We start from the raw sequence: 26279 nt of genomic DNA, 5'->3' as shown, positions 1-26279 counted from the left end.
TATTCACCCTTGCAGTGCAGGTACAACCCTATTGCAAAGGTTATTTTTATTTACTCTGAGTTGGGCTTTAAACATGCTATTTGTTTTCGAGGGTTTTTTGTGCACTACAGCCACCCTTCCCCATAATCTATGGTCATATGACATCTGCCTGACTGTTCCGCTGTAACTAAAACAATTTCTGCATAGAAAATTGACATCAGACTTGCAGCAATACAAGACTGACGGCTTGAACTGCCTTTGTTGGTGCCTCTGTATTTATTATAAAAATAATTTGATCACATCTGGCTTCAGTAAAACAATTTGATCATTCTCTATCCAATATAGATTTTTTTCTCCTTCAGCTGATAGGGAATCTGACATTGTGCTTGACCTCTGGAGGCTATTTTAATATTTTGAATGATGAGGTTTGGACAAGATAAAGCAAAACATTCAAAGTTAATATCCTGTTTTGAATGCGGCGCACTCCCTGAGAATGGCGTGTCTTAGAAAATCAACATATATATAATCCAGATGGAACCTTGCAAACTCTGGTCTTCTGCTCCCACCACAATTCCACTTTCTTCTCATTTTCTAACCAATTACGCTGTAGATTGCGGTCATTTGTCTGGTCAATCAGTAAAATTAGCGGGGGAGAAAAATTGTCACAGCTTACCTTTGCAGTCTAACTCATCTGTGTTGTCTCCGCAGTCGTCTTTGTCATCACATACTTTATTGTTGGAGATGCAACGTTTGTTGCCACAAAGTTTAAAGCCTCTCCAGCAGCTTCGCGTTTCTGAAATAAAATTGATTATTGTAAGTTTATGTTAATAATCATGATGTTGTGAAAGCCATTGTTTTAAAACGGCCAAAAAGCATAATTACAGGTCTATTTTTTACATAGTTCCATTGGTCCAGTTTGGACCAATGTAACTATATATACCACAACTGGCCAATACCCCTCTAATCTGGAAATTACTGAAGTAGACACCGCTACTCCAGGGATCTCCACTTGCTTTTAGGCCCTGTGTTGAGCGACTGTCTGTTGCATTCTGAACACAGGATGTTGGCCGCAAAGCATGGGTGCTGTTCAGAGAATCTTTTATATTTTCTGAATAAATACAAAGCATTTACTAATTGGACAGGGTGGAATGCATGATGTCACCTCTCTGCCTCTCCATCTCATCTAATCAGAAAATTCTTTGCATTCATTGGTGTCTACTTCTGTGATCACAATGTGTCAGCCAGATGCTTCTCACAGGATCCAGAATTAAAGGGAAGATCACTAAACTAGCAGTGTCTACGTCAGTGATTTCCAGCTTACAGGGACTTCAGACAAATATGGTATATACATAGTAATATTGATCTAAGCCAAACCAATGTAACTTTGTAAAAAAATATGCCATGCCTAGCATTTATCTTTAAAGCAGAAATCTGGGTTAATAGATACATAAATAAATAAATAAATACATAAATAAATAAATAAATAAATAAACAATCTATTGTACAATGATATTCAAAGAAGAAAAAACAGCTTCAATCCAGCGCAGTATCCTGAAGGATGTCCTCCTTTTTTGGAATGAATGACCACCTGTATCATTTAACTCACTTCCTGTGAGCGCAAGCTGTCAAGGATACACCCCCTGGGGTTGCATCACCTAGCCAGTCTGGGCTCACTTTACTACTTCCCTGAAACGCTGCCTAGTGTAGGAGTAAAGATTGCCCACCACCACCTAAAGGGGATAAACAATTGATCTGTGGTATCTCCAGAACAACCAGAAGACAACTGGATTAAAGGTACAGTATATAAGAAGAACAAAAAAGGAAGGGGGAGACTTCAGTGAAGAGAAGATTAGTTGAGGGGTCACAAAGCTGAAGATTTTTTTAATGTTGTACTTGAGCTATAACTTTTTTTTTTGTTTATAGCTTCAGATGAAGTAGGGATTGGTTAGGACTTCTATTGGGATTGTATTGCTGTGTCCCCACTGGGAATATTCAGGATACAATATGGGGGGATATCTGGAAGCTGATAGTTGGCTCCAAACAAAGAGTCTGTGAAGGCTTTCATTTATCCAGATCATGGTATATCTGGTGGTATTTAATCACATTTAACTAGACGTGTTCTCTAATGTTGGAGATGTTTTGCCTCTTGTCAAAGTAGTCCAGTTGAATGTGACTAACTACTATTAACTAACCTAAGACAAAAAATAACACAAATTTCAACCTGGGAAGAACAATCATAGAAAATGAAAATCTAAAATGTGTAGAAGTGTTTCAAATAATGTTTTATGTACTGTATGCCTTAAGCGTTCTTAACAACAGAATTCCACCAAAAGAATTAAATTTAAATTTCAGATTAGGAACTCTAAATAATAATTAAACTGCAAAGAAAAGTATATAGCTACCCAACTAAATTTCTGATGTCATTTTAAAATATGGTAATAAGTCTGTTAAGGTTTTCATTTATGTAGGTCAAGGTATAGCTAATAGTAGTTAGTCACATTCAACTAGACGTATACTGCAATGCTGAAAACATTTCATAGTCTATTAAAGCCCCTTCTTCAATTCTAATAGGTGTCAGGAACTTGCAGATCTTGAGTGTCCAAGAACAGGATAGGAGGTGTGAAGGCTATGAAACCACCCTGTTATTTTGGTTTGGTTACATAATCCTATTCTTGGTGTAAGGAAGTCTGCATGGGTGTCAATCATTTGATTCACATGGATGAAGGTGTGAAAGGCTTGCACCTGCTAGGATAGAGATGCTAAAATGGTGATTTAAAAACTGGCTTGGATAAGCTATGAAATGTCTTCAACTTTACAAAACAAAGACATGCTGTTACAGTGAGGGAAAAAAGTATTTAATCCCCTGCTGATTGTGTACATTTGCCCACTGACGAAGAAATGATCAGCCTATAAATTTATTGGTCGTTTTTTTATAACAGTCAGAGACAGAATAACACAAAAATATCCAGAAAAACACATTTCAGAAAAGTTATAAATTGATTTGCATTTTAATGAGTGAAATAAGTATTTGATACCCTATCAATCAGCAAGATTCCTGGCTCCCAGGTGTCTTCTATACAAGTAATGTGCTGAGATTAGGAGTACTCTCTTAAAAGGAGTGCTCCTAACCTCAGCTTGTTACCTGTAAAAAAGACACCTGTCCACAGAAGCAATCAGATTCCAATCTCTCCACCATGGCCAAGACCAAAGAGTTGTCCAAAGATATCAGGGACAAGATTGTAGACCTACACAAGACTGGAATGGGCTACAAGACCATCGCCAACCAGCTTGGTGAGAGGGTGACAACAGCTGGTGCGATTATTCGCAAATGGCAAAAACACAAAATAACTGTCAATCTCTCTCGGTCTAGGGCTCCATGCAAGATCTCACCTCCTGGAGTTTCAATGATCATGAGAACGGTGAGGAATCAGCCGAGAACTACAAGGGAGAATCTGGTCAATGATCTCAAGGCAACTGGGACCATAGTCACAAAGAAAACAATTGGTAACACACTATGCCATGAAGGACTGAAATCTTGCATTGCCCACAATGTCCCCCTGATAAAGAAAGAACAAGAACAGGCCCATCTGAAGTTTGCTAATGAAGATCTGAATGATTCAGAGGAGGGCTGGTTGAAAGTGTTGTGGTCAGGTGAGACCAAAATCAACTCAACTTGCCGTGTTTGGAGGAGGGGGAATGCTGCCTATAACCCCAAGAACACCATCCCCACCGTCAAACATGGAGGTGAAAACATTATGCTTCAGGGGTGTTTTTCTGTTCAGGGGCCACATCAAAGTGACAATGGACAGGACCATGAACCATCAAATATTGGGTGAGAACATCCTTACCCCTTGAAAATGGGTTGTGAATTGGTATTCCAGCATGACTATGACCCAAAACACATGGCCAAGGCAACAAAGGAGTGTCTCAAGAAGAAGCAAATTAAGGTTCTGGATTGGCCTAGTCAGTATCCAGACCTAAATCCCATAGAAAATGTGTGGGGGAGTTGAAGCTTTGAGTTACCAAACGTCAGCTTTGAAACCCTAATGACTTGGGGAGGATCTGTAGAAAGTAGTGGGAAAAAATCCCTTCTGAGATGTGTGCAAACCTGGTGGCCAACTACAGAAAACGTCTGACCTCTCTGATTGCCAAAAAGGGTTTTGCCACCAAGTACTAAGTCATGTTTTGCAAAGGGGTCAAATTATTATTTCACTCATTAAAATGCAAATCTATTTATTATTTTTTTGAAATGCATTTTTCTGGATATTTGTGTTGCTGTTTTGTTTTTCACTGTTAAAATAAACATACCATTAAAATTATAGACTGATAATTTTTTTGCTAGTGGGCAAACGTACAAAATCAGCAGGGGATCAAATACTTTTTTCTCTCACTGTAGGTAAATTGGCTTCTGTCTAAATTGGTCCTAGTATGCATATGCATGTGAGAATCTGTAGGGCTGTGAGGTATGAATATTAGATTGTAAGCTCTTTGAGGGTAGGAGCTGATGTGAATTTACACTATGTAAAGTGCTTTATCCATTTGCCTGTGTTATGAGGAGGTGACAAAGAGAAAAGAAGAAGAAGCAAGAAGAATGAAGAAGAAAGAGGAAGGAAGAAGAATAAGCAAGAAGAAGGAAGAAGAATGAGGAAGGAAGAAGAAGAAGCAAGAAGAAGGAAGAAGAAAGAGGAAGGATGAAGTAGAAGCTAAAAGAAGATAGAAGAAGCAAGATGGAAAAAGAAAAAAAAGAAGGAAGAAGAAACAAAAAGGAAGGAAGAAGAAGCGAGAAGAAGAAGAAGAAAGAAGAAGAAGAAGGAAGAAGAAGAAGAAGAAGAAGAAGAAGAAGAAGAAGAAGAAAGAAGAAGAAGAAGAAGAAGAACCACAATTTTTCAGTTCCAGAAATAAGTCCCTATTTGGCATGTGCAGTCAATGTACTCACAGAGTACTATTACCTGTAACAATAGATCTCAAAAGTCAGACATTGTCAGTGTACGTTGGTCAAATGTTTATGATTATCTTGAGATTAAAATGCACAGCTAATTTTTTCAGCACGGCATGAAGAAATTCTAATTGAGTCTGATTAATATGACAATAAATGTAAGCAAAACAAAGCAAAAGACTGAATAAATAATTGATCTAACATGCTAGGAGGCCTATTCCACAGATGACTTCCTATGAGGATATCCTGAGATCATTGACAGGTGAACTGCAAGCTGTGCCTGAAAACGCAGGTCATTCTTACCACCAAAGAGCAAAACAATGTACCCAAAGCCCCTGGTTTCCTGCTGCAGGAGAGATTTTAAATAGTTTATTACAAAAAAAGGTCAGACGCTAATTGTTGTATATACCTCCCCTCTATAACATTTATACAGTCATAGACCTTCTGCTCACAATAATTTTTATGAATTTTGAACTAATATCGCCTTGCCCTTTAAAGAGACACAAAGGCATATTGAATTTACGGTAGATTGTCAAGGTTATATACAAAAGCACAATACAAGTGATCACATGGCTTTCTTAATAAACAAAAAGCAGTAGCCTTCTTCTATTCCTCAATACCTATTAGCATGTTCTCAATGTACGAGGGACCATTTTTGGCATAAGAACGGGTCCAGAACAGTTTTTCTACCCCTAAAAAACATTTAAAGATTAAACATTCAGTTCACACACTGAAATAATTTATAGTGGTCCTATAGCCTAAAACATGTTTAGGTAGCAGTATGCCCCAACATGAGGTTAGCAGTATTTTATGGAATGATAACCCATGTAATATTCAGTGTACATATAAAATATATCATATTTTGAAATGATAAATAGTTTTTGTGTGTGGTATATGTACAGTATATGATCCCTTGCAGTAATCCTGTCAATTAATAATACATTTAAAGAGGCACTTTTGGTAATTAAAAACAAAATAATAATAAAATAACACATGGGAACAAAAACACTGTATATTATGCCTCTTGGTTCCCTTAAGAAACATTATAGGGGCAGAAGAGGAGGGGGGGATGGTGTAGCATGGCCTATTTGCTGAGCCTACTGACTGCATACAATATACGCTGTCACTTTGTGAAGTGTAGTTGCTTACTTTATCAGTTATCAGATGTCTTTCCCTCAATGTCAGCCAACTAATCTTACAACTAATCTTACATGCCATCACTAACAATAGGGTGTTGTGAAGGGTAACTATATTCTGGTTACACTGCAACCGCCAAAAGAAAATATGGAGAAAAAAAAAAGATTTCTCTTAGCTTTTATCACATTCATATATCTACTTCAAAACTACTTTACTAAATACAAAATATGTTTTACAAAATAAATAAATATAAAATAATAATAATAATTTTGTCATTTTAAAAAGCATATGTATAAATAAGTGAAATATATGGTTGTTATAATTTATATAACACAATGATAAAAATAAGGCAATAAAATTTTACAATGTTAAAAGTGGATCTATACTCAACTGCAACCTCAAAGTTAAAAGTTGTTGGCCATTGTCATTGTTCCACGACTACTGCTGCTCTCATGCCAGCATGCTGGTTTTTCCACCTGCAGGGTGATTGACATGCCCAGTCTCTGGGTGGAGACCAAACCCGATTTAAGCCAGCCAAGCCTGCAGTTTTAATGCTTGTGATAGTACTTGCAACATGTGCTCCAAGCTCCTTGTTTGTTAGCCTTGTTAGTCTGGATTTCCTTGTTGATGTTGAATCGGATATTGAATACGCTCAGAAAACTGACCACTCTACCTGTCTGCAAACCGCAAGTACCTGTTTGCTGTGCTTAGTTACTACCTGGAATGGCGTGGTAGTCAGGCATTATAGCATTGCATATAAGAACTGAGGGTGAATGAGTACCAGTAGGCTTGCCTGCATTATGGTAAAGAACACAGAAGCTAGCTATAGTGCCTTACCACCTGTGCTAGGGGTAAGCATGACAGTCATGCAGCCAAAACCTTAGACAAATTGTCATGTGATCTTTCCTGAAGATATGGAACAGGCAATCTGAGATCGGATAATACAATTTCTCAAGTTTTTTGGTCACCCGACTAAAACTGAATAGAGTCTGAAGTAGCATTTTTTGAAGCAAAGGCAGGGCTCAAGTCCTGCGGGAACGTATGGGAACAGAGTTCCTGTACTTTTTTCACAACAGGAACTCAGTTCCCGTAAACAGCCGTGTCCTGCAAGACTTTGAAGTATGCGAGCTGTGTGGCAGGTGCTACACCAGCAGCTGCCGACACAGCTCGCAATAGTAAGTGCCGCACACCAGGGGTGGACTGACCATTCAGGCATTGCCAGTAGGGGGCCCCATGACAGCTTCCTATTCGATCTGCCTGTTAATCACAGCTAGCTGATGGGTAGATCAGGTCCCTGCTGCTAAGAGATTGTATTTAGTCAGACCTCTCGTGATGCGCTCCTCCCGCCGGCCCCTCCTGATTTTCTGTCTCCTCATCCTCCACCCCTCAGTCTCCTGCATACTTGCTCTGTGTGTCCCGCTGAATCTCCCCCTCCTCTATCTTCATTGCCATATGATGACAGAAACCAGAGGAGGAGCACAGCTATTCTGCTCACAGGACATGCAGGGAGAGAGGTGAGCTGAGGGAGGAACATCAGTTTGGGGTGGTAAGCTGAGCACAATACTTGGCAAAGTTTAATGCCAGGATGGAAGTTTATGTGGAAATATGTGAAGGGTTGGAATAGCAGCGAGTGTGTGTTGGAGCCCTGCAGAGTTTGCAGCCCCCCAAGCTAACATACATCTCCTAAGTGGGAACACATCACTATCTCCCCAAGCATTCTGTCCAGATAATGTGCAGGTAATTTATGACCTTTCTGTTTAATCCTGTGTTATCCAAACTCTGTTCAATGAAAAGTGTAAACTCACCACATAAACACTCTATATACAAAATAACATTCCCCAATAAAGATCAGAACATGATGTTCACATTTACATGGAAGCACAATTGAATGAATACTGAATATTCAGAGAATTACCATATTTATGTGTATTGAGGATTTTTTTTTTTTTTTTATGTACTAACAGTTAAGCTTCATACACACAATACGAAAATTGGATGAAAAATACCACTTTTGAAGTGTTTGTGCATATGAGTGTATAATTATTATTTTTTTCTGGTGGGGGAGTGGATCTTGGGTGGGAGTTCCCACGTTTTTTTCCCCAGGACTTGACCCCAAAGGTACACTGGTCCCTGTGATATTTACTACACTTGAAGATTAAAAGTATGTGGACACCCCTCTAAATGATTGTTTAGCTGTTTTCAGTGAAGGGTGTTTTAACGCTACAGCATACAAAGACATTGTAGCCATCTGTGCAATTCCAACCATGTGACAACAGTTTGGGGAAGGCCTTTTCCTGTTCTATCCTGACTGTACTGCTGTACACAAAGACAAAGACATACTTGATGAGTTTGGTGTGGATACATTTAAGTTATTCGCACAGAGACCTGACATCAACCCTACTGAGTTGACTGGAATAAGTTGGGGACACAACTGGATCTAGGTTTCCTCATCCAACATCAATATCTAACCTCACCAATGCTCTTTTGGCTAAATGGGCACCAATTCCCATAAACACACCCCACAATCTTGTGGAAAACCTTCTCCACAGAGCAGAGTTTGTTATAGCTTCAAAGTGTGGCAACTCCGTTTTAATTATGATGGTTCTGGAATGAGATGTCCAACAATCTCATTTAGGCATGATGTTCACAAACCTTTGGTCATATTGTATATGTGGCAAATGGCAATTATGTACTACAGATAGTCTAGAACATATTTGAATCTGATATGCAATAAGTAATCAACAAAAAATTCCAACCTGATTATTATTAGCTTTCTTTGTCTGTACATCGCTCATGAGGGTGTCTATGGAATCTTAAATGTAAGACATTAATAATCCAACGTTTAAAGATACATTTTCTCAAGTAGCCAAATTATTGCCCATGAAAAAATATAATAATGTACCTTGATCTGTGAGACATTTACTTCTCAATTTCTTTTAATAATAATGTCACTGGTTTATGAAATTGTCACTTTCCCACGATCATAATTTGCACTTATGTGTTGCACTTATAATTGACCTGTAAAGGTACAGTTTTCTCTTTGGAGATGATTAAGGTTTTCCCATCAAGTGTTCACTTGAAATTAGGAACATTGTATATATTCCAATTCTTGAGTCCACTATAATTACATTTCTGAAGATTTCAAGGGTCAGCTAAACTTTGACAGCCAATGTAATCCTTAAAAGTCTTTCCAACTTTGTCATTATTGCAGCAAAAATATTATTTGCTAACTCCTGTTTTCTTTTTTTTTATCCAAGAAAATCATAGATGCTTTTACATATTAACCCAGACAGTAAAATGGGTCCAATTATAATGAGGGAGCTAAAAGGAACCAAAAACCCCTCAAGTAAAGTCCTGTGAGTTACAACATTGTCATCATATAACAGAAGCCATTTTTATATTACCAAAAATTTAAAAAAGGCAAGTGGAGACATTTCAATCATTCTGTTATGTCCCTTTGGCCCATCGTGCACCTAGAACAACTAGCGTGTAGCATCCTAAAGTAGACATGAATTTATAGGACTTCTTTAGCTGGTTTTGGCTTGTTAGCCCTTGTCAGTGCAGGATATGGTAAACAGGAATTTTATTGAGTAACCCCAAGGAGAAATAAGACACTATAATATTTTTAGAGTAAAGCAGCACAAAAAAAGTAGCTATGTATCTATAGTGCTATAACCCACAGTATAGCCTTCTTTTTTCTAACGTATAAGTACTGGAAATGCATATAGAGACTATGACCAAAAACTAGTGGACACCTGACCATCATACCTATAGTATATGAGCTTTTTGAAAATCTCAATATGTTCTCATCCCCCACCCCCCCATAAAAACACACACACTTTAAGGCCCAACAGACTGCACTCTTCTGGGAAGGCTGTTCACAAAATGTTGGCGTGTGTCTGTGAAAATGTGTGCCCATCATTGTGTCAAGAGTGCATTTGTGAGGTCAGGTAGATGAGAAGACCTGGCTCACACTCTACATTCCTGGTCATCCAAAAAATGTTTAACCTCCCTGGCGATATGATTATGTCATTTTTTTGAATCTCAAAGTTGTACATTGTTTTGCATGGAAATTTGGCATTTTATATTGTAGGCCTATAATTCTTATGCCCTGTACACACAGTCAGACATTCCGACCACAAAATCCGACGGAATTTTTACGACGGATTTTGTCCTAAACTGGTGTTGCAATCACACGGTCGGACAAAGTTGTCAGAAAATCTGATTGTTCGGAACGTGATGACGTTCGTTCGTTCCGACGTGACTACGTTAAGCCTAGTAGCCAATAGCTTTGGTCTCGTAATTTGATCTGAGCATGCGTGCCAGTTTGTCTGATTGGAATTCTCTACAAACAATCTGAAAAAGTCAGGTCGGAAAATTTGAGGTCCTGCGCTCAAATTTTTTCCGTCAGAATTTCCGATGGAAAAAGTCAGATAGAGCCCACACACGATCAGATTCTCTGACAATATAATCCGATCAAACCTTTTCCGACTGTGTGTACAGGACATTAGGAATAACTCACTTAAATCTGTCCAAACAAGAGTCTAGTAGACATCTCAGGTATGATAAAGTTTGAAACATGAAATCATAAATTATAATATAATATAACTATGGCTATGTTTGTTCTCCATGGTCTCACTATATATAGGAACACCAGCCACCCTCTTGCTTGCTCCCAAGTTGTACTAGGAATTATGGACTATGGGATTTGTAGTGTCCATAGAGGAGTGCAAAGGACCCAAACTAGTGTGCACTGGTCATCCAAACAAATAGAAGTGAGTTGTGCTTTAAGCTTTAAACACTTCAGCCCTGGAAGAATTTGCCCCCTTAATGATCAGGCCATTTTTTGCGATACGGCACTGCATCACTTTAACTGACAATTGCACGGTCATGTAAAGTTGTACCCAAACAAAATTGATGTCCTTTTTTCCACACAAGTAGAGATTTCTTTTGGTGGTATTTGATTACCTCTGCAGTTTTTATTTTTTGCGCTATGAACAAAAAAAGAGCGTCAATTTTGAAAAAAAACAATATTTTTTACTTTTGGCTATAATAAATATTCCCATTTAAAAAAATAAAAAAAATATCTTCATCAGTTTAGGCCAATATATTCTATATTTTTTGGGCAAAATTGCATTAAATGTAAATTGATTGGTTTATAGCGTCTACAAACTATGGGAAAGATTTATAGCATTGTTATTGCATCTTTGTTATTTTTTTTTATATTAGTAATGGTGGTGATCTGCGATTTTTAGCAGTATTGCGTCAGACAGATCAGACACTTTTGACACATTTTTGGGATCATTGACATTTATACAGCGATCAGTGCTATAAATATGCACTGATTACTGTGTAAATGTCACTGGCAGGGAAAGGGTTAACACTAGGGGGCGATCAAGGGTTTAAATGTGTTCCCTCTTTAGTTTTTCTAACTATGGGGGGATGTGACTGACTGGGGGAGGAGACAGATCATTGTTCCCACTTAGTAGGAACACACAATCTGTCTCCTCTCCCCTGACAGAGCAGGGATTTTTGTGCTCTCGTGCCCGCAATTGCGGGTGGCCAGTAGTGATCGCGCCCGCCGTCCAAGCGCATCGGCACCCCCTCATGCCTGCTATGGCTCTTAAAGGGGTGATGTACCTATATGGCAGTTTGTGCAGTGGTGCCATTATGCTGCCATATATGTATGTGAGGTGGTCAGGAAGTGGTTAACCACTTACGGACCGCCCGCCATTGTTTTATGTTGTTACTTTGAAGAGGAATATTGTTGTTATGGCAGCAGCTAGCTGAAGCAGCAGCTTTACTGAAACAGCACAGAAATGGTCTAAATCTTGTAAACCCTAATGCCGCGTACACACGACTGGACTTTCCGGCAGACTAGGTCCAACAGTCTTCCCGGCGGACTTTCGGCGTAGTTCCGATAGACTTTCCGAACGAACGAGCAGACTTGGCCACACATGAACAGACTAAGTACGTTGGTAAGTCCATTAGTTTTGAATGTGATGACGTAAACGGGACTAAACAAGGAAGTTCAATAGCCAGTAGCCAATAGCTTCCCTTGCATCGTATTTGGTCCGTCGGACCAGCACACAGATGGACGGTTTCCTGATTTTAGTTTGTCAGAATTGAGTCCATCAGATAGATTTGAAACATGTTCTATTTCTTGGTCTGTTTGATTTTTTTTTCGAAAAACGATCGGACTAGCCCACACACGATTGGATTGTCCGACGGACTAATCCCTTCGGACCTAGTCTGCCAGAAAGTCCGGTCGTGTGTATGTGGCATTACAAATAACTAGTGAAGTGACTGGCCTCAGATGATACACAGAGATGAAACAAATCCTTTCACATAAGTTGTATTTGTTTATTTGCCTTCTTCTCTTCCCTACACTCCTTCAAAAGGGCAGAATCATATTAAAATTCTTCTTCATCTGTTTGTATCACAGAGGAGTGGGTGGGGAGCTGAAGCTACAGCATGTGAGAGCTGACTGGAGGAAAAGAAACACACCCCCTTCACACAGCAGAAGAACTGTTTAGTGAATAGACAATCTGTGTGCTGAGCTCCCTCCCCAACACAAAATGCATCTTGTGTCGGGAAAACTTCTCAGAAGTGACTCACACTCAAAACAGAGGAACAAAGCACCAGAGAGAAACAACACTTAAGCCGGATACACATTTTTTTTTTTTCGCTCAACCTCTTCAGTATGATTAAGGCAAACCCAATGTTGTGAAAGTTGTCCATTGTATCTCTATCAATGGCAATCAGTTGTTCCATTTTCATTATATAATTTAGGCGATCCGGACGTTATTTTGTTTTCCTTTAATATGATATTCCTTTTAATTTTATTTTTGGCTTGCATTTTGCATAAACTCATATATAACTAACTCACAGGGTTCTGAGCAGATTGCAAGCTGCTTGCATTACAAAAAAAAAAAAAAAAAGGTAATTGTGTTAGTTACAAAAATATTATATTAGATTGACATATTTTAAAACTTCTAAACCCTGCCAGATATTTTACCGCATGAACTTGACTCTCCGACAATCTAATATTACATTGCTTTCTAAAATAAATGATAGTTTCTAGCTCTCAGCTACATAAACTTCCCAGGCAAAAAAAAAAGAGCATCTTAAAAACCTTTCTACGCAAGGTCATGAACTCCCACACTTGAGATGGAAATTTTCCCCCTGCAGCGACGGAGAAAAACTGTCAATTCGTAAATAGCCAGGGGTCTCCATTATAGAAAGAAACAGATTTTATCCTGTTTGTGCATACTTCACTTTTAGAAATTCTCCATGGCATTGATGAACTGAAAAAATCTTCAATGCCTTTACATTTCTAGATGTTATGCAAAAAAACAAAAAGCAATAGATAAAATGACACTTTTTTCCAGGATCTTTGCTTTGGTAGTTTAGATTATGTAATGTTTGCACAGTTGGAATGCTCATTATACCCGTATAATATACAAATGGGACTATTCAATAAAGCGCAACAAAGAGTAGTCCAAAAATAAGAAACCCCTAGCAGCCACCTCTTATTTTATATCAGCCTAGTGCAGTTTGGGTAATAATAAAAAATCATCAGGACAATCATCAGGCAATTTAGAAAGGAGCCAATTAACTGCTTGCCTACCAGTCGCCATCATTTTACTGCGGCAGGTCGGCGCGATCCCACGAGCCGTCGTTGCTATACCTCGGCTTGCGGGATCGGGATAGCAGGTGTGCGGGCGCCACCGGAGATGTGTGCATGTGCCCTCTGCACAGCGGTGGTGCCGATGTTAGTGGCCGACGGTTGAGATGACCGCCGGCCACAAGAGGCAGAAAAGGGGCGTGTGTGTGTAAACACACAAATCCCTGTTGTAGTCTCTTCTGTGAGCCATGACAGATCGTGAGTTTCTATTAGCTAGGAACCATGATCCGTCACTTCCCCCAGTCAGTCCCCTCCCCCTACAGTTACAAAAAACCCATAGGAAACACAGTTTACCCCTTGATTGCCCTCTAGTGTTAATCCCTTCCCTGCCAGTGACATTTTTACAGTTATCAGTGCATTTTTATAGCATTGATTTCTGTATAAATGCCAATGGTCCCAAAAATGTGTTAAAAGTGTCTGATGTGTCCGTCATAATGTCGCAGTCCTGATAAAAATCACAGATTACTGCCATTACTAGTAAAAAAATAATAATAATAAAAATCCTATAAATCTATACCCTATTTTGTAGACGCTATAACTTTTGCGCAAACCAATCAATATACACTTGTATGCATGTTACCAAAAATATGTAGAAAATACATATCGGCCTAAACTGTGCTAAATTGTTAATAGTGCAAAAAAAAAAAAAACAGAGGTGATCAAGTACCACCAAAAAAAACTCTATTTGTGGGAAAAAAAGGAAGTAAATTTTGTTTGGGTTAAAGCGAATCGCAAAAAATGGCCCGGTCATTCAGCAGCCAAATCTTCTGGGGCTGAGCGGTTGTAAAGGATTTTTCACTACAGGTAAGCTTATAATAAGGCTCACCTTTAGCTACCCAGGATATCTCCTAAACCTGCACGGTTTAGGAGATATCCCCTGTATCAGCATGTGCCCCACGTCATCAGCACATGCTCACTGAAGCAATGGCTTGTTTGTGGCATTGCTTCAGCTAATGTGGCGTTAACGGTGGCTCCTGTGTAGGAGTGACAGCAATCACAGCGACGGAGCCTGCGATACCTGGAAATAACTCCATTAGACATGTTGCCGGGCAGAGCAGTGTGCCGGGACCGCCGCGGGGGCTTCGATGTAAGCTGAGTATTTCATTATGCTATGCTTATGCTATGCATACTAATGCATTATGCCTTTGTCTTGAGGGTTTTTTTTTTGGGGGGTTTACAACCACTTTAACCTACCAGCATGTCTTTGGAGTATGGGAGGAAACCGGAGTACCCAGAGAAAACTCAAGGCAGGTAGTGGCGAAAGTGCTAAACTGTGTTACACTCACTGTAACACAGTAGAGGCTCTTCCCCCCCCCCCGTTTCAGCCTACCTCCCTCTCATTCCCTTTCTGCACCTGCTTCTATACCCCTCCACATTTTCAACTTCTCTCTTCATCCTGTTCCTATCCTCTTCCTAATCCTTCTTACTTCCCTCTATACCTTATCCCTCCTACCTCCCTCTTTATCCCACCCCATTATTATACCAACCCACTAATGTATATAACCAAGGCTGCCAGCAGGACTGTCAACCCTGGAAATATCCTACAACTTTTAATATTACTGCCCTATATTATCTGCTACCCCAAAGACTACACCCTTCTATTACCCTACAGTTCTATCTTGTACCAAACTTTCTTGTCTCAAGAAACCAGCTCAATCCCCACCATAGTCAATTCCAATATGGACTTGACCTTTCTAAAAACCCAGGCCCTCTTGGCCTCGGGGGGCAATATACATGCTCACCTTATAACTTCTGTTATTACCTTGTATTTTTAGTACAGTATTTTTCCACTTGCCAACCACCTAACTGGGAAAATACGTCATGAATTTGATCTTAAATACCAGGTATATGGCTGCAGCTAGATGCTATAACCCTGCACGTAATTTTTTCCCCTCAGGCACCATTTTTTCTAATAAAAGTGCCCAGAGTGGCAGATTCGCCACTGGGTCACTTTTAGAAGTGACCCCCCCACCCCTCCTCTTGCCACTTTCCTGTGTTTTTTGGGCTTACCGGATGGATCAGAAACCCTGGAAACTAAGCTGCTGATTGGCAGCTAGGCATAGAGAAGAGCGATGGAAAGATGGCCCCCCACTCATCTCTGTGTCCTAGGAGAACTGGAGCGACATTGTGTAAACAAGGGCATTTTTTTTTAAAGGGTAGAGTAGAGATTTGGGGTTTTTCAGACCCCGATCTCTGCATAAGGACCTGTCATGCTATTTTATTATCCCAAGGGATGTTTACATTCCTTGCCCTAGCAATAAAAGTAAAAAAAAAAAGAGTACAGGGACAGTGTAAAAATAAAAAAAAAAAGTAGTAAAATAAATGATAAAAAATGTTAAAAGCACCTCCCGTCTTTGCATGCTCACATGCAGTAGTGAATGCATACATAGGTCATGCCCCCCCCCCCATGTGAGGTATTCCTGCAAACATTTGAGTGAGAGCAATAATTCTAGTACTAGACCTAATTTGTAATGCCCCGTACACACGAGAGGACTTATGTCCGACAGACTTCCAAAGGAGTTCCGCCGGAGTTCCGACGGAGTTCTGACAGACTTTTCGGCCGAACGGACTTGACCACACACGATCACACTAAACTCCGACGGATTCGAACGTGATGACGTACGACCCGACTCGAATAAGGAAGTTCATAGCCAGTAGCCAATAGCTGCCCTAGCGTCGGTTTTAGTCCGTCGGAGTAGCATACACACGAGCGGAGTTTTCGAAGGGGACCGGGTGCGGCGGAGTTCCGTCGGGAAAATTTGAAGCATGCTTCATTTCTAAAGTCCGTCAGACTTTTGCGAAGCTAAAGTCCGTTGCAGCCCACACACGATCGGATAGTCTGACGGACTCGGTCTGACGGACTTTGGATGTTGAAAAGTCCGCTCGTGTGTACGGGGCTTCACTCTAAACTGGTAACCTGTAGACATATTTAAAGTGTCGCCTATGGAGATTTAAAAAAAAATGGGGTATAATATTATGTTTTTTTTTTATTATTGTTCATTTTAAAGTTTATTTAAAAAAAATGCTTTGGAAAAACCGCTGCACAGAAACTGCGTGACATAAAAAATTGCAATAACTGTAATTTTAATCACTAGGGTCTCTGCTATATATAAACATGCTTAGGGGTTCTAAGTAATTTTCTAGAAAAAAAAAAAGATTTTTACTTGTAAACAACTAGTGTCAGAAAAAGGCCTGGTCAGCAAGTGGTTAGGTGGCGTCAACTGTCCACTGACACCCCTAAACAACTGACACACCCACAAATCGGGCTTAGCTGATGGAGGAAGCACAGAAGCAGGAAAACAGTATGTTAAAGTGGTTGTAAAGGCTGAAGGTTTTTTTTTTTTTTCCCCTCTACATTAGGGGAAATAAAAACCTTTATGCAGCTCCTCCCCTGTCTGCCTTATACTTACCTGAGTCAGATTTCAATCCAGCGATGTGCATATGAGCAGAGGTTAATTCTCATTGTCTCAGACACAGCAGGGCGGGCCACTTAGGAGGGAGCAGAGGCCAAGGCCAAGCTGCTTTCTTAGGGGTTGATTTACTAAAGGCAAAAACTCTTAGTAAATGAGGTAAAGCTTCACTTTGCAAAGATACCCAATTACATGCAAGGAAAATAAAATAAAACAGCTTTTGCTCATTTATTAAGCTCTGGAGCAACTGCACTTGCAGCGTGCACAGTCTATTTGCCTTTAGTAAATCAACCCCTGTGTGCCAATGGTTACACAGAGCCAGCTCGGGAGTAAGCCTGCACAAGTGCCCTCGTAGGAAGTTATGGTGGGCACTTGGTAATGGAGAGGGGCCAGGATTGCTGGAAGGGGATGCGAGAAGAGGAGGATCGGGGCTGCTCTGTGAAAAACCAATGCACAGAGCAGGCAAGTATGATATGTAATTGTAAAAAAAAAATATGCATTTACAATAACTTTAAGAGGGAAATCGCTGTAAAACACTAGCAAATCATTAGAGAGGCTAAGGCAAGGTATTATACATGAATGCACTCAACTACATTCCATCTTCTTCATCATTCATCATCATGAGAGTTCTTCTTTAACTTACCACAGTATAACTGCTTTTCATCTGATCTGTCTTTGCAGTGAATTACACCATCACAGGTCAGCTGATAATCAATGCATTCCCCATTTCCACACTCAAACTCGAAAAAAGAGTTACAGGAAGAATTTCTGGCTAAAAAAAGTAAAAATTTGAAATAAATAATAAGGTTAATGGAAATAAATTACATTTCCTTAAAACACTTATATAATATTTTGACAGACCACACATAATGGTTATAAAAGAGTGACATCTCTTTTTAATAAAGTTTCTCTTGTCTAAAGCCCATACTTTTCCTATAAACAGGACAACTCTACTTGCACAAAGCTCCTGTTTCAACAAACGAGGAGTGAGACAGGAAGGGCAAGCCACCGGTCCTGGCACTTGCCTAACTTAGCTGTACGTCGGATTTGGAATCATCTAATGTTTGTTGGCCATATTGACTGCAGTTGTACAACATCAAACGGGTCTTAAATATTATAAATCGGAACTGTAACCACCATTATGCAGTATAGGGAACTAACTGATCAGTTACATATAGGGTGGCCACCTTTTTTCAAACCAAACCCGAACACTTTAGTGGCGCATGGCCAATTTTTTTATTCACAGTATACACTATAGGATTAAAAAAAGACCTGGGGCACCTTTAGGTGACCTAGGAGAGTAGTCTGACATCATCGCCCCTGCCCCTCAGTGATGCCGAACCAGCCCGCAGCTCCCAAAAGGCAGCATATATGTGTGTGACTATTTTGTTAACTTGGGGAGCCACAGCCGGGTCTGAATAATGTGTCCGGGTTTCAGGCAGGCTGAAACCCGGGCACATGATTCAAAACCTGGACTGTTCAAAGGAATTCCGGACAAGAGTCCAAAGAAAATTCAGTACATCTCTGTATATTTCATACATGCATTTTTTTCCATATTGTATCCCTCTAAAAACCCTGAAAGTGCAGAAAAATACCTGTTGATCTGCCAGAAATGCACTCCTGATTTCCTCTTAACTCCATGGGGCTGATTTACTAAAATTGGGTCATGCAAAATCTGGTGCAGCTCTGCATAGAAACCAATCAATGCCTGTTGAAGCTTAATAGAACAAGCTGAAATTAGAAATGTATTGGCTACCATGCACAGCTGCACCAGATTTTGCATTTTCCAGTTGAAGCAAATCAATCCCCATGGGTCTATTTATAAATCATTTTGCTGGATGAATTAGACTGAATTAATTTTTCCCATATTTTCTGTAATAGATTCATTCCTGATTGCCAGCTCCATCTAGTGGCCAAAATACAGCATAGTTTTCTGAACTGCCTCAATATGAAAGTATATTGCATTTTTTGCCACTAGATACAGCATGTTCATACGAGCATAATTCTTAGCAAATAATGTATTATTTCTCATGCATCATAGTTCATAGGAATTAATCTATTACAGAAATGAGAAGTGTGCACAGAATAGATCAGAATTTCTGATATGATATTTTTGTTGCACTTATTGAATCGCTGTAATAAAATACTTTTCTAAAGAACCACATTTTTTATTTAGATGTTTATTGCTTTTAATGGATTATTTAGGTAAGCCCTACTGGTACAAAGAGAATCTACAATTACATTACAATGGGATTAATTTCCGTGGTGGCCGGTCCATAAGGGGCTCGGGGGTGCCCCCCCTAATCGCTATGTGCTAGCCCCTAATCAACACGTGGGGAGCCGGACGCATACATTTCCAGGGATTTTTGGTTTTAAAGTAGTGATTAGAGACTGAGGCTCTAATTGGCTTCAAAAAGGGTGTGCCAGGGTGCAGAGAGCACTGCGCCCTGAGCCCACCCACTTATGACATTAGTGAATCAATATTCACTATTGTCTTCCTGTTTCTCCTGCTGGCCAGTCAGGACAGGAAGCAGTTCTTAAGGCCAGGAGGAAAAGTGGCCAGATAGGCCGGGAGGAGAAGCTGCCCGCAACCTGAGTGGGGTGAGGGCAGGGCTGGCAGGCAGGATGGAGGGTTTGTTTGCCGCCCCCCCCCCCCCCCAAAAAAAAAGAAAAAAATGGAGCAACAGCCATCACTGATTAATTTACTAAAAGCAAATAGGGGTTGATTTATTAAAATAAGAAAGACCATGTACTCTGCAAGTGCAGTTGCTCCAGAGCTTAGTAAATGAACAGAAGTTCTGCTGATTTCCATCATCCAATCATGTGCAAGCAAAAATGCATTTTTTTTCTTTTTCCTTGCATGTATTTTGGGTATTCTTTACAAAGTGAAGCTTTACCTCATTTACTAAGCTCTGAAGCAACTGCACTTGCAAAGTGTCTATTTGTCTTTAGTAAATCAACCCCATATACTGTTTACTTTTCAAGGGAATTTACCCTAGAGCTTAGTGAATGAGGTGAAGCTCTTTTTTTTTTTTTATTCTTTGAAAAGTGAAATTTTAACACATTCCCTGAGTTCTGGGGAAAAAAATGCTTGAAAAGTGAAACTTTCTGCCCTTGCAAAGTGAACAGCCTATTTACCTTTAGTAAATCAACCCCAATATTTGTGTGGTCTGTATGAAGAAATAGGTTTACAAAATAGCCGCCAGAATGTGTGTTGGATTGACCATCAATCATGTGTCAGCTATTTATTTCTCTAGTGCAGGTAAGAATATGTGAACTAGGATATGATTGATTCTTCTGAGCAGCACCTTCCTTTTCCTTCCTCTTTGAAAGAGAGACATGAACAATGAAAAGTTGACAAGGCTTCTATCTTTCTCCTACTCAACAAATTTATTAATAAAATAACTAAATAAATAACTAACAAAATAAAGAAAGAAAGAAAGTACACATCAAATGATGTTGCTGTTGAAGAATTCCCTACCTTCCAGTGTAGTAAAACCAAATTCCGTAAAGTTGGGTTTCAGCCCCCAACATAACTGTGCACCAACCATAATTATAACACCGATATGATTGCAAAATTCTATTGTTTTTCCCCTCTGCCTGCATTGTTGCTTTATTTTTATGTTTTTTTTTTTTTTGCAATCAACAGGAGCAAATGTAAATGACAGCTGTATCACATATAGTATGCATGAAGATGTCAAAGATATGGCATGAAAAATTAATATTGCATTGCGCTTTGTGTTGTTTACAATGTTACTTTTTTTTCGCAGTGTAGAATATATTACTTACTCACACATCTGTTGTCATCTAATAATATTCGGTCTCCCCTGCAGGAACAGTTGACATGACCATCGGGAGTAAGAAGGCATAGGTCATGGCAGCCTCCATTCATGTAGGAACAAGGTGACATCTCACCTTTATTAAAAGAGAGAAGACTGTATGTTTAATAAAGCAGACAAGGTCTATAAATATTTTTTTACTGTAAAAAAGCAGCAGAAACGGAATACCTTTCAGCCATTTTGAACCCCCCAAAAAAAATTCAGTGCACCACAGATTAATATTATCTCTGTTAGCTAGAAAAACTGCTTCTTACCTGCTTTTGCTGTTGCCTGGGCATCCTTAGCTTGACTGCCAGTGCCACCTGGTCCTACCCTTCTTTTATAGTATTACTGGTAGAATTTTTATAGGAAGTGACTAGGGAATATTATTTTTTTTTGGTTATCCCACCACCACCATCTTGGTGGGCGGTTCAGCTAAGAACCAAACCATTCTGCACAATTTTACATCATTTACTGCTCTACAATACACACTTTTTTTAACCCTGCTTTGAACCCTGCTTGAGATTTTCATTGACTTCGCTTGGGGTCCGGCTTGGAAACTGGGATTCTGAGGCTCATGTTTTTTATTTTATTTTTAAATGTGGCTGAACTACAGCTGTCTAAACCTTTCAGGGTACATAGGATTTGAACTCCAGCAGGAATTTTTAGGCAGGATCAGAGGTAATACACAAATGTGAGTAAAAAGTACAAAAGCTTTATTTGCATACAACAATAAAAAATTACCAAAAAAGTAATATCGGTCACAGTCAATAAAAAGTGCTTGGCATAGTAGTGTACAATACTTGAGCATACACCCTACTGCTCTTGGTACTGGAGCACTGGACCTGTCTTTAGTAGTGTATGGCCAGAACCTTTGAGGTGTTCACATAATATCCCAATGCATTTCGGAGCTATGTTTATTCCTACTTCAGGGAAAGAGGAGGGTGCACAGGTCTTTAATATAATTACAGTATTGTAAGTATATACATAATTAATATCAGAATAACAAGTAGATTACATTGAGGCTAATACTCATCTTGTACTCACATTGTATCATCATAAAAAAAGCATACGTTTAGCAAGATCCACAGGGATGTGTCATAATGCCTCCCACCGGACCAAGAGAAAATGGGGAAAGGGGAGAACAGGTGCACCCATGCTGCCAAGAACTGGCACAAACAGAGACCATCTGCAAGGGTCATATAGTCAGATCACTGATGTAAGTCTGTAGGTAAGTATAAATGTACTAGTGAGCCTAGGTTCAGGCTTAGCTGAGCCCAGTATTGTACACTACTATGCCAAGTGCTTTTTATTTTACTATGTGACCAATATGACTGTTTGGCAATTTTTTATTGTTGTATGCAAATAAAGCTGTTGTATTTATTGCTCTATCACATTTGTGTATCACCTCTTATCCTGCCTAAAAAGTCCTGGTGGGGTTCAACTCAAGTGTATATATGTATTCATAGGGATATTGGAAGGATCTGATGTAAGAAGAAAACTCAGGAGCTATCTATTACCATTTACCACCAAATGAAAGCCCAATTTTCCTGAAAAAAACAAGGTATAATTCTTCTAGATGCACAAAGTAGTTGTGGTGATATGTACGGTTTTACTAACACTTGGCAAAATTGTGCTTAGGCATTAAGATTTGTTTACCTTTAGGCACAAAGGGGTTAAGTTGGTGCCATGAACACTGCCCCAAATGTCCAAGTTTCAGGGTGGCTCCATTCTCTAGCAGCATCCTATGGAGTCACCCTTTCATGCTGTCACTAGATTTGTGTCTCGCTACACTGTGCGCATCAATAGAAACGCAAAGCTTCATAGCCTAGTGTGGCAAGGAACTCCCCTTCTCCTCCCTCCTCCCTCCACCAGCTAACAGACGGACTGGAGACTGCACTGTCCACTTATAACTCTTTGCTGTAAACACCAGAGGTTCAAGGAAGATTTGACCTCATATTATATGGTTTTGGTAAATCTAAAGGAAAAAATCTAAAGCAAATTGTATAGTGTGTGCTTATGACAAATGCAAATGAATTAATTAATCTGTAACAAAATAATCCAGAGATATACAGTATTACGCGTAACAGTTAATGAATACAGGCTAGGATGTTAAATAGTTATTGCTTATAACCAAATAATGTGAAAAATAATAGCCTTTTGGATAGTGAATTGTGGGAAGAAGAACTAAAGCCAACACAAAGAAATAGTTTCAAAATTAATCTGTAAATTCGTTTGAAGATATAAATATTCAAGGGAGGAAACCACACTGATTCATATGCTGAAAACCACAAAAATGTAACAAATATGAATATGAATATATTACCATAAATGCATAAATATAAATATGTTCATACTGTATAAGCATACTAAAATAATTAGAAGGTCTTCCAGTGATACAATGCAAACCTGCAGTTGTCTGAGGAAAATAAAAATAAAATAAAAAAACGGGTAACAGAAACTGAATAAAAATGAAGGCTCGTGGATGCTCAGCTTATAAAGTGCTCAGGTCTAAAGACTTCTACACTGCATGGGGCCCTAAATCTCCAATCTCTGGTTCAAACTCAAAGCACACGCTTTACATTATAAACTTATACTGTAACTGGTCTATTGGAAATTGTCTATGGGACTTGTCTTAAAATGTAACTCTAGGTAAAACCTTCTGTTAAATTTTTGGATAGAGTAGGGAAGATTTAAACCCTCTTTCAAGTATTTGTTGATGTCTGTGCCCCCATTAGGGAGATTCACCCCCTCTATTTGTGCTGTTGACCATTGCCACCAATAAATAAAGGTGACATTGAAAATTTTTGAGTTGTCCACAGGACAAGAGGTAGATGGAATTCTTTCCATGGGGACACCTGTTTTTGGGACAACCCAATAGCCCCATAGTTATCGCCTTTTGTATTATATAACCCTCACTTTTAGATTGTAAGCTTTAACGAGCAGGGCCCTCTAATTCCTCCTGTACTGAATTGCATTGTAACTGTGCTGTTTGCTGTCATCTTCCAAAGTGCTGCACAAACTGTTGGTGCTATATAAATCCTGTATAATAATAATAACTGCCTAAGAGGGGAATTGCTCGCATTGGGAGATTTTATACAAACAAAAATGCTAAATTAATATTAATTATTAAAATCTTGTCTGTACATACACTTTACGTTTTATAAAGAAGATTTATCCACATTGCAATGTTTTTTTTTTTCTCAATAAATTATTATTGAAGAATAGAATAAAAACATACAAGGAATAGTATGATATAAATCAACAGCAAAGAGGAAATTAAAATAATAAAAATGATTAAACAAATAAAAAGAAAGGGTTAATGACGTATACATTAATGCAAACAATGTTAGGAAGCTGTACTTTATCAATACAATGCTTTACATCATAATTTAAGAAATACAAAATTAAAAGATGTAATTTTACATTTTTATGTTACACACGTTAGGGTATTTTATCTCAAGTATGGCATATCTTGTGATTGTTAAGTATGTCTATTTCAAAATTTATAATTGATTGTGTTTGAAAATGAAGTCATATAATTAACAGATTTTTCTAAGTAATCAGATAAGAGGGTTGGTAATAATACTTCTTAGTGAATAGCTAAGTTTTGTATCTTACAAGAATATGTAGGTACATTGATAAAATCAGGTCTCCATTAGATTTTTGTATTCCTCAGTAGAAGTAAAGGGATACCAGGGTCTCCATAGTTTGTGAAATTGTGAGCTGGTTTCTTTTTTCATTGCTATTGTTTCTTCCATATCGTAGCATAATGCTAACTGCAAAATCAGCAGATGAACTAAATCAGGTTATTTTTTTTTTATTTTTTTTTTAAGTTTAGTGTTTTTCCTGGACTGCTCCTAGCTCTGGAAGCCATCACATAAAGAGGCTGTCCTCTGAATGATTCAGGGATCATTCACACCAGAATTCACACCAGAATTCCCCTTTACTAGTGTTTTCTCAGCACAAAAAAAAAAAAATAGGTAATATTCAATTAGTCTTAACAAGCAGTAAGTGAGCTTTTAACAAGCCATCATTAACCACAGTAGCAGCAGTCACTGTGGAGCAATTCAGAATGCTTGCAGGCAGAAAAGTTACTGCTGGGAGGGGGGAACAGAATTTGTTTATTTGCTGAAAGCGAAAATGCTTCTGCTATAAACATGAAGTTGAATTACTCCACGGTGCCTGCAGCTACAGTGATAAGAGATAAGTGAGCTTGTTGTAAAGCTTATTTACTGTTTGTTGAGAATATGGCAATGTTTGGAGGGCCAAAGCATGGACACTGTGGCACTATAAGCTGAAAAAAGACATTGGTACCTCTACTGGTAATTGCTTGGGCTACTGATAGGTAGTATTGGGATATTTCAAGCTGAGAATTTGGAAAATCATTTTAAAGTGTCTGGCTTCTGAGGGCCATTAACCCGATTCTGTTTCATTGCCCTAGGTCTAATTTCTGGCACAATGTGAGTATTGTTCTTCAGAACTTTCTCAGGCTATTTTCCTACATACCATTCTATTTAAATGCACATAGCGAGCTGTCACAAGTCACATAATAGAATTTCTTGTATGTAGTTACCCAAATCTAAATCTTTAAACATCTGCCTGAATTAGGAGCTGACAGTTTTTAGATAAGTCGCTAAGTATTCTGGCATAACTAGCAGAAGTTTTACATTTACTTTGCATGGATTGAAGAGGTGTATTTTCCTCTATATTTTCATGGAATGTTCACATTTTATGTCTCATTGCCAGCCAGGGAAAATGAGGTGATACATCTACTAGTAGGCGTATTACAACATAATTTACTGAATTCTGGGAGTCTTCTCAGGAGCTTGGCAAGTCAATCTTTCTGTGTTACTAAGCAGGATGGTACCCATGCTGACGCAACTAAGGCACACAGAATTCTGCACACTAAATACATAATAAAGGAGCTGAAGCATTTTTTCCTTTGAAATATTATCTCTGCTATTAAAGCTGAATTCCAGCCTTCCAGATTATAAACATATTATACAATATGACAAGAAACATTGTTTTTGCTTACAGCTGTTGGTGTCATTGGCCACTGCAATAATCCCCATTGGCTGATGAGGGATGTCTGAGCGTAGAACCTTGGTCTCCCCACCGGTGTACTTGTTGGATCGGAGAATGGCTCTTCTCACCCAGTCTGACCAAAATATATAGTTATCGTAGATTGCCATGCTTAGGAATGTTCCTGGTCCTGATCTGACAATGACCTGCACACAACATAGTTTAGAATTATCTAACACTGCAATATGAAGCACATTACAAATAAAGAGATTCTATAGCATCATTCT

The 26279-nt window shown here is 38.9% G+C and overlaps 1 protein-coding gene across 1 annotated transcript in view; it reads right to left on the bottom strand.

Annotated features, from left to right (window-relative positions):
- Positions 1-26279, bottom strand: part of LRP1B (LDL receptor related protein 1B) — a 2110020-nt gene that overhangs the window by 391895 nt on the left and 1691846 nt on the right. The window contains exons 44-47 of the mRNA XM_077447755.1: positions 26006-26198; positions 20939-21064; positions 17793-17921; positions 653-772 (exon numbers count right to left, since the gene is read on the bottom strand). Coding sequence (XP_077303881.1) covers positions 653-772; positions 17793-17921; positions 20939-21064; positions 26006-26198 — 568 coding nt within the window. The remainder of the gene's footprint in view (positions 1-652; positions 773-17792; positions 17922-20938; positions 21065-26005; positions 26199-26279) is intronic.

This window comes from Lithobates pipiens, unplaced genomic scaffold (assembly GCF_037356315.1).
Source record: "Lithobates pipiens isolate NorthernLeopardFrog02 unplaced genomic scaffold, aLitPip1_a1.2 Scaffold_22, whole genome shotgun sequence".
Lineage (NCBI taxonomy): Eukaryota > Metazoa > Chordata > Amphibia > Anura > Ranidae > Lithobates > Lithobates pipiens.
The sequence above is the reverse complement of the archived record's forward strand: the minus strand, read 5'-3'. Positions and strand labels throughout refer to the sequence as shown.